A 13,465-nucleotide genomic window follows, 5' to 3' on the forward strand; every position below is an offset into this window, starting at 1 on the left:
AACCACAAGAACCTAAACAGTCTGCTCCATTGCTTTTGTTAATGAATCATTTGTTGGTAGCACGTCTGAATATTTAGTTTATGCCACCTGCATGTGATCATCAATAGTGCCATATTACTTCTTAAGAAGTACCCTGACACTACAATCTTTATATCATTTGTTCTACAGAGCTATTAAGTTACAATATAATCTGTGGTGTTTCCAGTATGACAAAATGCACAAATTGTAACTTACCATTTGACTCCACTGACAAAAATAAATCCCCAGCATCAAGTTTGGCTTCACAGACCTAAAATAAGTAAAATAAAAATATATGTTATAATTATATTGTTTTCGCCATTTATTCATGTTTGCTAATTTTCTGACATATAAACAATGTTAGTTTTGTTACAATACAGAGAATGCAGTTTAATTAAAAGGTAAATTATGCAAAAAAAAAAAACTTCTGCAGTATACCATGCCAAAAATCAGTGTCTCTGATGCCAATTATTTTATCACTACAGCTCTTTTAGTATGGAAACTCACACAATCTAGTCATACTAGTCACAAGAGTTCAAAAATAAGTTAAAATGGTGAGCTGTTGTTAAGCATAAAGCATTTCAGGGTAACAAATAACTGCACAATAGAATTAAAGCAAAAAATAAACACACTGGAGGACTATCTGATAAAAACTAATATAATGCTGGTTTGTAGACCATATTTTGTCTCAGTCCTCAGTGCACTCTTGCAGCTTAGCATGCAGCAGTTAATAACACCTTAAGTGATTACATAGGGGTAAACAGATGACAACAAGCATCCGAGTCCTGCCAAAAAGTTCTTTTTGAACCCAGCCAGTTATTGGAAATATTGCCAAAACGAACTTCCACCAAAATACAACAGCCTGTGAACTTGAAAGAAATTTACAAGTACAGAGACAATATGAAATAAGCTTTATTAATTAGCTGAGTTAGCTTGCTAATATCGCAACAGTGGTTGAGTGCACAACCTTAAAGCTAGCGGCACAATACTTGTGATTTGGTCAGTGCCACATTAAACCCATAAAAAAGGCCATGTGTCAGTTTATTAGGTCAAGTTTGGTCATGACATACAAGCTGGACCTTGTCGGCTAAAGTTACATTAGCTAAAGCAAACATTTCGGTAAAAGAGAAAAACACAAATCATGCCATAAATTCAAAACATGTTCCAACTTTTGTAGCTCTCTTTCCTTATAGTTATAACCAATGTTACTCACCTTGAAAGCATATTCCAAAGAAGACGATTAGAAAACGTCCAAGTAAAGTGAGCATGTCGTTAACCGCCAATTCCCCATGATGCACCTCGGTAGCAGTCACGTGAGGCAGTTTTGAATCCTGCTGTGCTCAACTTACCCACATTGTCAAGTTCACATAAGTTGCTGATTTAGCTGGACATGAGTTTTCAAGTTAGCTTTTTTTGGTGTAATTGGGACGTTTTTAACTTGTAATTCTATGTTATAACAACAACTTCAGTCATCTATCGTCAAACTGATATAGAATAATATGTTGAAATAACAAACATCTAGAATTACATTTTACAGTGTAGTTACATAGTTATACATATCAAACAAAAATCCACCACACATCTGTTCAAAGAGAATAAATGGAGTAAGCATGAGATGGTCTTCCTGGTTGGACTTTTAGCTTCATGTGAGAGATTTTAACTTAAAGAGATAAACCTCTGTTACTCTGTTTATTTTGCTTCTGCTGCATTTTTGCATGTCCTCATCCACTAAATATAAAATAGTGTAAATGAGCAGCTTTGGATGTTTGACAGTTTTTATTGTGTCTGAACGTTCCTACAGTTGGTTTGTGGTTGATGTGGATTTGCTGCTCATGTGAATCCTCCCACAGTGTTTCATTAGCAGCTGTAACCACAGTGACTCTGATAAAACAGGAATTAGCAGAATCCATCTGATATGAAGCTGTGCTTTGAATACCACTTCCCTCCTCTTTGAAGAGTAGTCAGATATCTGTGTTCAGGTTTTTGTACAGCCTCTTCTACACTTTGTATCACTGTGTTTGTAGAGCACAGTAGTAGAGAGCTGTGTCTGCCAGGGTTAGGGCTGTTATGGTCAGATTAGTTGTTGTATCTGTTGTTGTGGACTGATATCGATTATCAGGAATATATTCATCACTGCCTCCTTGTTCCTCTTTCCAGAGTATAAACTGAGGAGCTTGAAGGTCAGAATGATGTTTGTACCAGTGAAGGTTAGCATAACCTGTTGTTGTCTCATAGCTACATGTGAGTATGACAGATTCTCCTTCTGTTTCAGTGACTTCAGTTCGTTCAGGAGTGATTGAGTCTCCAGCTGTGAGTCCTGGAAAAAGAAAGAAGAAAAGTAGTGAAATGCAGTCTGTATATCTGCTTAATGCAGCAGCTTCAACTAAACTTTAATCCCTGTTCTTAAACTCACCTATAATGTGAGATAGAAGCAAAAAGAGGTGCAGCAACATGTCTTTGGAGTTATTAAAGCCAGACAGACAGCACATGAACAATGTTCTTCCACTGCAGCACAATGACCAACAAATAATGTCATTGGATGAGCTCAACTTCAGCGGGCGGGGCCAGTGTAATAGCTCAGCCAATCAAATAGTTTTGTGCTTCCACAGCAGCTCTGTCTCTGTCTCTGATCTTTACTGCTTCATTTCTCTGTTGTCTTTGTCATCAGTCCAATGACACAAGAATCAGAGGTTTAACAGTGTGTGGCTCCCTCTAGTGGATGTTGTGGAGTATTCTGTTGTCTTTGCTCCAAAGGTTTTTGTACAGAGTTTTGGTGTTTCCTGTCACTGTGGGCTGCAGAGCACAGTAGTACACAGCAGAGTCTGTCACTGCAGCAGAGGAGATGCTCATCTTCATTTCTTTTCCCTCCACTTGAATCTTCAGTCCAGGAACTTTTTCTTCTCCTACTGCTCCTGAAGCAGAGTGTGAGATCAGGAGCTCTGGTGCTTTTCCTGGATGTTGTTGATACCAGAAGAAATAATCAGAAGGTGACACTTTGTAAGTGTAGGTCAGAGTAACTGTGCTGCCTTCTAAACTGGACTCTTCATCTTTGACTGGAGTGAGTTGATCACATGTGACACCTGAAGAAAGAGAGAAACGTTTTTCACTCAATAATTGACATTAATGTATCATTTGAATTGAACATAGTTCCCTGTGTAGGTGAGCATACCTGTGAGAGTGAGAAGAATCAGAGGAAACACACAGTGATGTAATGACAGCATGTTGAGGAACATAAAGTTTGTTTTGTGTTGAACTCTGTTGAATGTGGAGGTTTTTCTCTCTTCTATAGTTCAGTAACAGCTCAGCTCCTCCCTGAATCTCTGCTCCTCCTCTCTGCTCTCAGTCACTCCTCCTCCTGTGGTTAACACACTTTATAACCAAAAGGATTTAAGGGAGCCGTGTGACACGTCACACAAGCAGAAGTCACATTAACGATGTAGACAGAGTCAGAGAGTCGGTGATACTCACACAGTTAAAAAGTCTGAAACTTGAGACATTTGGAGAAAAATGTGTAAGAAGTCCTGAATTCAAGAAACATCTCAGAATAGTTTGTGTATGTTGGGAAGGATTTTTGTTCACAACTGTTTGTTCAAATGAAGCATCATCTTATTTGATTGGATCTTAAAACACAAACCTGAGAGACGTCATGTCTGTGGACACGACACGCAGGATTGTTGTGGTGCAGCAGCAGTCCCAGTTACAGCTGACACTTTTGGACACAACATCTGTTTGACTTTGTGGCTCTTTGGTCAGTTTGATGTGAAGTAAAATGTATTTATATAACACTTTTTAAGACAAAGTGCTTTACAGGGAATGTAAAAACTGGTCAAAAGAAGACGTCATCACCACCACCCTACATCTCGCCCTCACCCACCTGGACAATAAGGACACATATGTATGAATGCTGTTCATAGACTTCAGTTCAGCATTCAACACAACCATCCTCAGCACCTGATTGAAAACTGGGCCTGCTGGGCCTGAACACCTCCCTCTGCAACTGGATCCTGGACTTTCTGACGGAGAGGCCTCAGACAGTCGGTAACAGCACCTCCAACACCACCACACAGAGCGCTGGAGCTCTTCAGGGCTGTGTGCTCAGTGTGGTGCTGTTTAAGCAGAGCTTATGAACCTCAAGTTTTGTGGCTTTCCACAGGAGCTCAGTTTTATGGCAAATTAGCGTAAAGCTGCGGAGAGTTTCTGTGATCCAGGCTGGAGATTTAACCGTGCTGCCTTTCCTGATTTTAAGAGGAGTCACTATGTATTTATTTTACACTCTGTGAAATGAAGGAGGCCACATGCCGTTCCACATCATCAGTTTCAGCTAGATTATTATCAAACACTTCAACAAATTCTTCCACCACACAGTCAGTAATTAGTCGTGAATGCTTCACATGAACAAAGGGCAGAATGTCACGAGTAAAGGAGAGATCAAATAAAAATATGTTCATGATTGCTAATAAAAATGTCCTCACGACAGACTGGTCCCATATCCAGACCCAGTGACAGAATCAGACCCAGACTGGTCCCATATCCAGACCCAGTGACAGAATCAGACCCAGGGTGTGGCCACCGCTGTGTGTTGGCCCAGTCACATGTTAGGTAAGATTAAAAGAGTCTACGAGATTAAGACAGTCCGAAGCAGCGTGGCATGAACTGTCAGCCACATGGAAATGAAAATCCTCCAGCAGAAGGATTCTTTCCAGTTTGAAGGTGGAGGATACAAAGTCCTCAAACTCTACTAAGAAGCTCCGAGCTAATCCTGGTTGGTCCTATTTTTCCTGTTGGTGTTTGATCCAACAGGAAATAACTCATGTCAATGTTACTTAAACTTTCTTTGCAGTATATTTAAATGCTTCACTTATATTAAACTATATTGTTGTTAAAGCATATAGTTACTCTACAATAGGTGTAGGCTGCTGGAGGATTCCCATGATGCACTCAGTGTTTCTTCTTCACACACTATGTGTTACAGTTTTTTTCTGAATGCTTAAACCCAAACTGTGATTCTTATAGCACAATTTCTAAAACTATTAATACTTATAGCAAAACCACTCACTGAGTTTGCAAAACTAAAAGCACAAACACTGCTTTGCACTCAGTTTGCCATTTTGTAACACACACTTTGCAAACCTGTAGCTACAATCCACTGCACAGCACTCTTTTTGCAGAACTGTAAACACAACTCACTGCTTTACACTCAATTTCCAAAGGATCAACACACTCCTAGCAAAACTATACACATTTATGGCCATTATTTACACTATTTTGCCAACTGTCTGGCACACTGTCACATGTGAAAACTGTTTTAGAGAATTAGTTCACTTTGCAATCAGCCTAAGCACCATAATACAGGTAAGCTGTGTGTGTGGAGTACAATGGAGGGAGCAGGAAGAGTGAGAAGTAGAGGAGGCCGAGGAAGAGGACGTGGAGGTGAAGAAGTAGGATGAAGAGGACGACAAGGACAAGGAGGAGCAAGAGGAGGACGAGGAGGAGCAAGAGGAGGACGAGGAGGGGGGAGAGGAAGGGTAAGAAGAGTAAGAAATAGAATTGCTGATGACATCAGAGCTACAATAGTGGACCATGTAATCAACCATGGAGTGACCCTGAGGGAAGCTGACCAACGGGTTCAGCCTAACTCGAGCCGCTACACTGTAGCAAGCATCATAAGGACATTTTGAAATGAGAATCGGTTAGTACAGTCACTTTGCACTAAGATTTGTAGCACTGCCATGCCAATGAGAAACACAACAGTACCATAAATGTAAAAATACTGAAATTGTTACTTTACAGAATTGCTAGACGACCAGATGCTGGGGGCAGAGGAAGAATGTTCACTGCAGACCAAGAAACCCATACAGTCAATATGGCGATTGCAAATAATCCTATACTTGGAAATAAACACTTGTGTTTGTTTTGATGATAAACACCAGTACTTGAAGTTTGGATCCCTCTATGCTTATGGATCTATGACAAAAGTATGAGCTCAAACTGACATGGCCTACCTTGTGCACAGAGAAAGCAAAAGCCAGATGTGTTGTTTATTCATACCATCAGTGTGTAGTTGGTGCATTGTGTGCTTATTACAGTTTTTTCCGAATGCTTAAACCCTAACTGTGATTCTTATAGCACAATTTCTAAAACTATTAATACTTATAGCAAAACCACTCACTGAGTTTGCAAAACTAAAAGCACAAACACTGCTTTGCACTCAGTTTGCCATTTTGTAACACACACTTTGCAAAACTGTAGGCACAATTCACTGCACAACACTCTTTTTGCAGAACTTTAAACACAACTCACTGCTTTACACTCAATTACCAAATTTCCAACACACTCCTAGCAAAATTATACACATGTATGGCTATCATTAACACTATTTTGTCAACTGTCTGGCACACTGTCACATGTGAAAACTGTCTTAGATAATCAGTCCACTTTGCAATCAGCCTAAGCACTATAAACAGGCCACAGGTAAGCTGTCTATGGAGTACAATGGAAGGAGCAGCAAGAGTGAGAAGAGTGAGAGGGAGAGGACGTGGAGGTGAAGAAGTTGGAGGAAGAGGACGTGGAGGTGAAGAAGTTGGAGGAAGAGGACGTGGAGGAGCAAGAAGAGGACGAGGAGGGGAAAGAGGAAGGGTAAGAAACAGAATAACTGATGACATCAGAGCTACAATAGTGGACCATGTCATCAACCATGGGATGACCCTGAGGGAAGCTGGCCAACGGGTTCAGCCTAAACTGAGCCGCTACACTGTGTCAGGCATCAAATTCAAATTCAAATTCAAATTCAAATTTTATTTGTCACATACACAGTCATACACAGTACGATATGCAGTGAAATGCCTTATACAACTGCTCGTGACTTAAGAAAAAAAAAGAAAAGGCTATGAATAAAATAGGAAATAAATATGAAAATTAAAAGGGGTGAATTTAACTAGGAAGGAATAAAATAGAATATATATGAATTTGAGTTGAAAATAAAATAACTGTACACCACAAATTAGAATGAAGGGTAAAATTAACTGGGAAAGAGTAAGATAACATATATCTGAATTTAAGTTGAAAACAGAATATCTGTACAACAAAATACACAATACAATACAAATTAGAATGAAGGGTAAATTTAGCTGGGAAAGAATAAGATAAAATATATATGAATTAAAGTTGAAAATAAAGTAACTGTACAACAAAATGAACAGTATGGAAATAATAAGGATGTATGAGGAAATATAATATAAATATATATACAATATACAATAGCAGCAGCTGTACAAATATTAAATTGAAATGAAGAAATATAAGAAATATAATGTCCAGTGTTGTGCAAACCACATTGTGAGTGTCTTGTGCAGTGCAAATATGCTTAAAGTGATTGAGTGTAAGCAAAGTCCAGACTGTCCAGTGTGTGTGTGTAAGAATCATATGTGTGGGTCCGTTTCTATGTGGTGTAGTGGTTGAGAGACCGTATCGCCTGCGGGAAGAAGCTCCTCCTCAGTCTCTCTGTGTTGGTCTTCAGGGAGCGGAATCGCTTCCCTGACCTCAACAGAGAGAACAGTCCGTTGTTGGGATGGCTGAGGTCCTTCACGATCTTCCTGGCCTTGGTCCAGCACCGCCTGCTGTAGATTGAGTGCAGGTCAGGGAGCTCGGAGCGGATGGTGCGCTCAGCTGATCGCACAACCCTCTGTAGAGCTCGTCTGTCCTGCATGGTGCTGTTCCCGAACCAGGTTAAGATATTTCCCGTCAGGATGCTCTCTATGGTGCACGAGTAAAAGTTCCTGAGCACCTTGGAGGGCAGTCGGAAGTCTCTCAAGCGTCTGAGGTGGTAGAGACGCTGTCGGGCCTTTTTCACCACGGTGCTGATGTGACAGGACCATGACAGGTCCTGTGTGATGTGAACTCCGAGGTATTTGAAGCTGTCCACTCTCTCCACTGGGCACTCGTTGATGACAGGGGTCTGGTAGTTCCTCTCCTGCTTAGTGCTGAAGTCCACTATCAACTCCTTTGTTTTGCTGACGTTTAGAAGGAGGTTGTTTCTCTGGCACCAGGTCTCCAGATTCCTAATCTCCTTCAGGTAGGCCGTCTCACTGTTGTCAGAGATCAGGCCCACCACGACGGTGTCGTCAGCAAACTTGATGATGGTGGTGGAGCTGGTAGTGGCCACACAGTCATATGTGTACAAAGAGTACAGCAGAGGGCTCAGAACACACCCCTGGGGGGCTCCAGTGCTGAGAGTGGTGGAGGCTGAGACATGTCCGCCCATCCTTACTGCCTGTGGTCTGCCAGTTAGGAAGTTGGAGATCCACTGACGCATAGATGAGCTGAGTCCCAGGTGCTCCAGCTTGGTGGTGAGTGTGGAGGGAATTATGGTATTAAATGCAGAGCTGTAGTCGACGAAGAGCATTATAACATAATTCCCCCTTCTAGTGTCCAGGTGAGTGAGTGATGTGTGGAGGAGATGAGAGATGGCATCGTCTGTGGAACGATTTGGACGGTAAGCGAACTGTAGTGGGTCCAGTGTGTCTGGTAGTGAAGAAATGATGAAGTCTCTGACCAGGCGTTCAAAGCACTTCATAACTACTGAGGTGAGGGCTACAGGGCGATAGTCATTGAGAGAAGCAGGGTGGGGTTTCTTCGGGACAGGAACAATGATGGACTCCTTGAAGCATGTGGGGATCACCGACTGAGATAAAGAGATGTTGAATATATCAGTGAACACAGGAGCTAGCTGGTCTGCGCAGTCTCTGAGGATACGACCTGGGATGCCGTCTGGTCCTGCTGCTTTCCTGGTGTTCACTCTCTTGAAGGCTCTCCTCACGTCATGCTCGGAGATGACGAGCACGTTCCCGGTGTTGGCAGTGTCTTCCAGTCTGCAGCCGTTAGCGCCGCTAGCGCTAGAATCGTTGGAGTCCTTAGCTGCAGCCTCGAAGCGAGCGTAGAAAGTGTTCAGCTCGTCTGCCAGAGTCGCGTCCGCGTTCGTCAAACCGGCTGTTGGTGCTTTATAATCCGTTATTGCCCTTAGTCCCCGCCACAGGCTCCTAGAGTCACTCTGTTGGAGTTGTGACTCCAGTTTCCTCCCGTAGCGCTGCTTCGCCTCTTTTACCGCCTTCCGCACGTCATATGACGCGGCTTTGTACGGGTCCATGTCCCCCGTCGTGAGTCCCATGTTGTAGGCAGCGGTGCGGGATCTCAGTGCGTCACGGATGGTTTTATCCACCCACGGCTTCTGGTTGGGAAACGTTGTGATGGTCTTTGTCTCCACGGTATCATCCGCTAGTTTCCCGATGAATCCCACCACTGCTTCCGTAAACACGTTGACGTCATCATCGGAACTGTGTTTGAACATGTCCCAGTCTGCGTCGTCGAGTGCGTCCTGTAACACGGCCACCGATTGGTCCGTCCAGCACGCGACCTTCCTCTGAACCGGAACTTCCTGTTTCAGCCTTTGTTTGTATTTTGGTATGAGGAAGATTGGCATGATCGGATTTGCCAAATGGAGGGCGAGATTGTGCCTTGTAGCCGTCCTTGACCGTAGTGTAGCAGTGGTCCAGTGTCCTTTCACCTCTGGTGGGGCAGGTGATATGATGAAGTTCGGCGCTGCGCGTTTGAGGTTGGCACTATTGAAGTCCCCCGTCACAATAAGCGCGGCGTCCCGGTGTTGTGTCTGGTGCTGGGTGAGAGCCTCCTGCAGCTCGCATAAGGCAGTGTCCGTGTCCGCTTGTGGTGGAATATAAACGGCACTTATAATGACCGATGTAAACTCTCGAGGTAGATAAAAAGGACGACACATGATGGACAGTAGTTCCAGATTTGGTGTGCAGGAGCGTGTGAGAGGAACAACCTTAGCACTGTTGCTAACGGAGCTCATTAGGACATTTTGAAATGAGAATCGGTAAGTACTTTGTAGCACTGTCATACTCTAATGAGACACACAACAGTACCATACATGCAAAAATACTGAAATTGTTACTTTACAGAATTGCTAGACGTCCAGCTGTTGGGGGCAGAGGCAGAATGTTCACTCCAGAGCAAGAGACCCATATAGTGAACATGGTGATTGCCAATAATGCAATAAGACTGCACGAAATACAGCAGCGCATAATCGATAATGACACCATCTTTCAAAATATACACAGTGCAAGCATTTCTGCACTAAGTCGTGTACTTGCGCGCCACAGAATAAGAATGAAGCAAATTTACAGAGTTCCTTTCGAGAGAAACACAGAACGTGTAAAGCAACTGCGATATGACTATGTGCAGGTAAGCTAGTGTCATTGGTTCTGAATTTGGAAGTGCATACTGTAGTGCTGTGCATGGGCCTGATGTGTTGCATTTGTTTTGTCTTGTCCAGAGAGTGATGGAACTAGAAGCAGATGCAATGGGACATGAGCTACTTTTTGTGGATGAGGCCGGTTTTAACCTCAGTAAAACCAGGAGACGTGGCAGGAACATTATTGGACACCGTGCCATCATCAATGTCCCAGGACAACGTGGTGGTAACATAACCATGTGTGCAGCTATAAGCCAAAATGGTGTTGTTCACCATCATGCAACCATAGGCCCATACAACACTGCACACATTATTGCATTCCTGGACACCTTGCATGACATGCTCACTGTTCAGAGACCAGAGCAGACCTGATATGTCATCATATGGGACAATGTTAGTTTCCATAGGGCTGCTTTGGTACGCAACTGGTTTACAGACCACCCATCCTTCATGGCACTCAACCTCCCTCCATACTCTCCATTCTTAAATCCCATCGAGGAGTTCTTCTCTGCCTGGCGCTGGAAAGTGTACGACCGTCATCCTCATCAACAGGTAGCCCTTTTACAGGCAATGGAGGAGGCATGTGGAGATATTGACCAGGCATCATGTCAGGCCTGGATACGGCATTCAAGGAGATATTTTCCCCGGTGCCTTGGACTGGAGGATATCGCATGCGATGTGGACGAAATTTTGTGGCCGGACCCAGAAAGACGACATGATGTCGGCTGATTGTCTTTTTTTCCTTTTTTTTGTGAAATTCCTATTTTGTGTTCTGACTTTGTCTTGGTTTTGATGAGTGTGAATAAACACCAATACTTGAAGTTTGGATCCTTGTATGTTTAAATGACACTATGAAAAAAGTGACCTCAAACTGACATCTGTACACAGAGAAAGCCAGATGTGTTTTGTATTCATGCATCAGTGTGCAGTTGGTGCATTGTGTGCTTAGTAGATGAGGGCTTGTGTGTACTGTTTGATACGAAAACACCATTTTTATGAAGGTGTGAAGAGTTAATCTAGCTGTATTCGCTTTTGCAAGAGAACTATGTTTTGATAATTGGGTGACAGGTTTTCTTATTTGTGTGTAGAGTTTTGCAAAAATAGCCAATAGTTACAAAAAATGTGCTTAAGCAATCAGAAAAAACTGTAATATGATGGCTTGTGTTAACTGTTGGATACAAAAATACCATTTTTACAAAGGTGTGGAGAGTTAAGCAAGGGTTAGTCGCTTTTACAAGAAAACTACAATGTTTTGCTGATTGGGTGAAGAGTTTTCTTATTTGTGTGTAGAGTTTTGACAAAAATAGCCAATGGTTACAAAAAATGTGCTCAAGCCATCAAAAAAAACTGTAATAGACCCCTCTGCATCTGGCTCTCTTCCACAGTGTGTCTCTGTCCTGTCTTCCTCTCATCACCCCAACTGGTCACCAGATGAGTCTGGTTCTGCTGGGGGTTTCTTCATGATAAAAAGGGAGTTTTTCCTTCACTCTGTCGCCAAATTAAACTGAGTGAAACAAACCACAGAAGTTTAACAGTGTGTGGCTCCCTCTAGTGGATGTTGTGGAGTATTCTGTTGTCTTTGCTCCAAAGGTTTTTGTACAGAGTTTTGGTGTTTCCTGTCACTGTGGGCTGCAGAGCACAGTAGTACACAGCAGAGTCAGACAGCTGAAGCTTCTGGATCTTCAGAGGAACTGACTTTTCTTTCTTGTCGACTTCGGCATCAAATCTGTCCTTTGCTTCAGAATTATCTGCTGATAAGTAAAATCGTTGAACTAAAAGTTTTGGCGAGCTGTTCTTTTTCTGTTTGTACCAGAACAAAGTCGGGCCTGGGTCACTGGTTTCAAATCTACATCCAAGTGTAACTGTGTCTCCTTCAGCAGCAATGACATCTCCTTGTTCCTGGATCACTTTGTCTTCTCCTTTACACTCTGAGGAAGAACAGAACATGCAGAGGAAGAGATGGATCAATAAAGATGATTGAAGTTATTGAAAAGTTCCACAGTGTAAAATGATGAAATCTCCTCTTTCTGTCCTTGTTGTGAATCGTGTGCAGAGGAAACATGTTGATGTTTGTATCTTACCAAAGAAAAGAGCAGCAAGAATAATCCACAGCCAATGTTCCATCTGTACAACAAGGTTTCAATCAACAGGAGAAACTAGCTGATGTTCAACATTCAGTCTGAGAATTGTTCTCTTCACAGCAGCACTTATTATTGACACAATGGTTGAACACAGTGCAGAAGGAGAGCACCGCCTACTGGATGATGTCGCCCTCTAGTGGAGTGTCTCTGTGTTTTGTACAGACACTTTAGTCTATCGGATTTGCACCTGATGGATATGAACCTTTTTCCAGAGGGCAGGATGTTGAATAGATGGTGGTTAGGATGGAGGCGGTCTTTTATGATTGCCCTGGCTCTGGAGAGACATCTAGAGCTGGAAATGGAGTCCAGGGTTGAGAGAGCACAGCCAATCACCTTCTCTGCATTTCTGATGACCCTCTGGTGTCTCATCTTATCGGCTCTTGTGCAACTGGCGTACCACACAGGGATGGCGTGCAGCAGCAAACTCTCAATTGTGGCATGGTAGAAGGAGACTAGGGTGTCATCTCAGAACCCTCAGGAAATGGAGGCGCTGCTGGGCTTTCTTCACCAGGGCTGATGTGTTAGTTGTCCAGGTTAGGTCTTCGGAAATGTGGGTACCGAGGAACCTTGGTTTTCCTGGTGTTGAGGTTTAAGTTATTGTTGTCACGCCATTCTGTCAGACGTTGGACCTCATCTCTGTCGTCATCAATGTTCCCTCTAATTTTTCACGTGTCTGAGCGAACACACAAACTCCCTGAGCGTCCCTTGGACCACTGTGAGCAACAGCAGACGTGTGCACTGTGGTCACGCCAGCATCTAATCCATCCAAGTCACATGGTTTATTAAAATAATCAAATTACAGCATTTACATTTATGTTAGACCACTTTTAATTAACTGCTTTAGCCCACTTACAATGAAAATGTAAAAAGAAATCTAGTCATTGACCTGTGTAGTATGTTAACATGATTGGAAGTAAAAATAACTTAAACTCCAATTTTGAAAACACAACTTTTTTTTTATAAAGCTCTGACTTGTATTATGAGTCTGTGGTCTGGGAGAGAGTCTGTAACTCTCTGTCTGCAAAATATAGTATATAAT

The 13,465-nt window shown here is 42.6% G+C and overlaps 1 gene segment (V, D, J or C); it reads right to left on the reverse strand.

Annotated features, from left to right (window-relative positions):
- Nucleotides 1-11,827: 11,827 nt before the first annotated feature.
- Nucleotides 11,828-12,555, reverse strand: LOC112842813 (T cell receptor alpha variable 38-1-like). The segment is given in 2 exon segments: nucleotides 11,828-12,213; nucleotides 12,367-12,555. Coding segments are annotated over 2 exon segments (423 nt in total).
- Between the last annotated feature and the right edge of the window lie 910 nt (nucleotides 12,556-13,465).

The sequence above is a fragment of the Oreochromis niloticus genome, linkage group LG18 (assembly GCF_001858045.2).
Source record: "Oreochromis niloticus isolate F11D_XX linkage group LG18, O_niloticus_UMD_NMBU, whole genome shotgun sequence".
Taxonomy (NCBI): Eukaryota; Metazoa; Chordata; class Actinopteri; order Cichliformes; family Cichlidae; genus Oreochromis; species Oreochromis niloticus.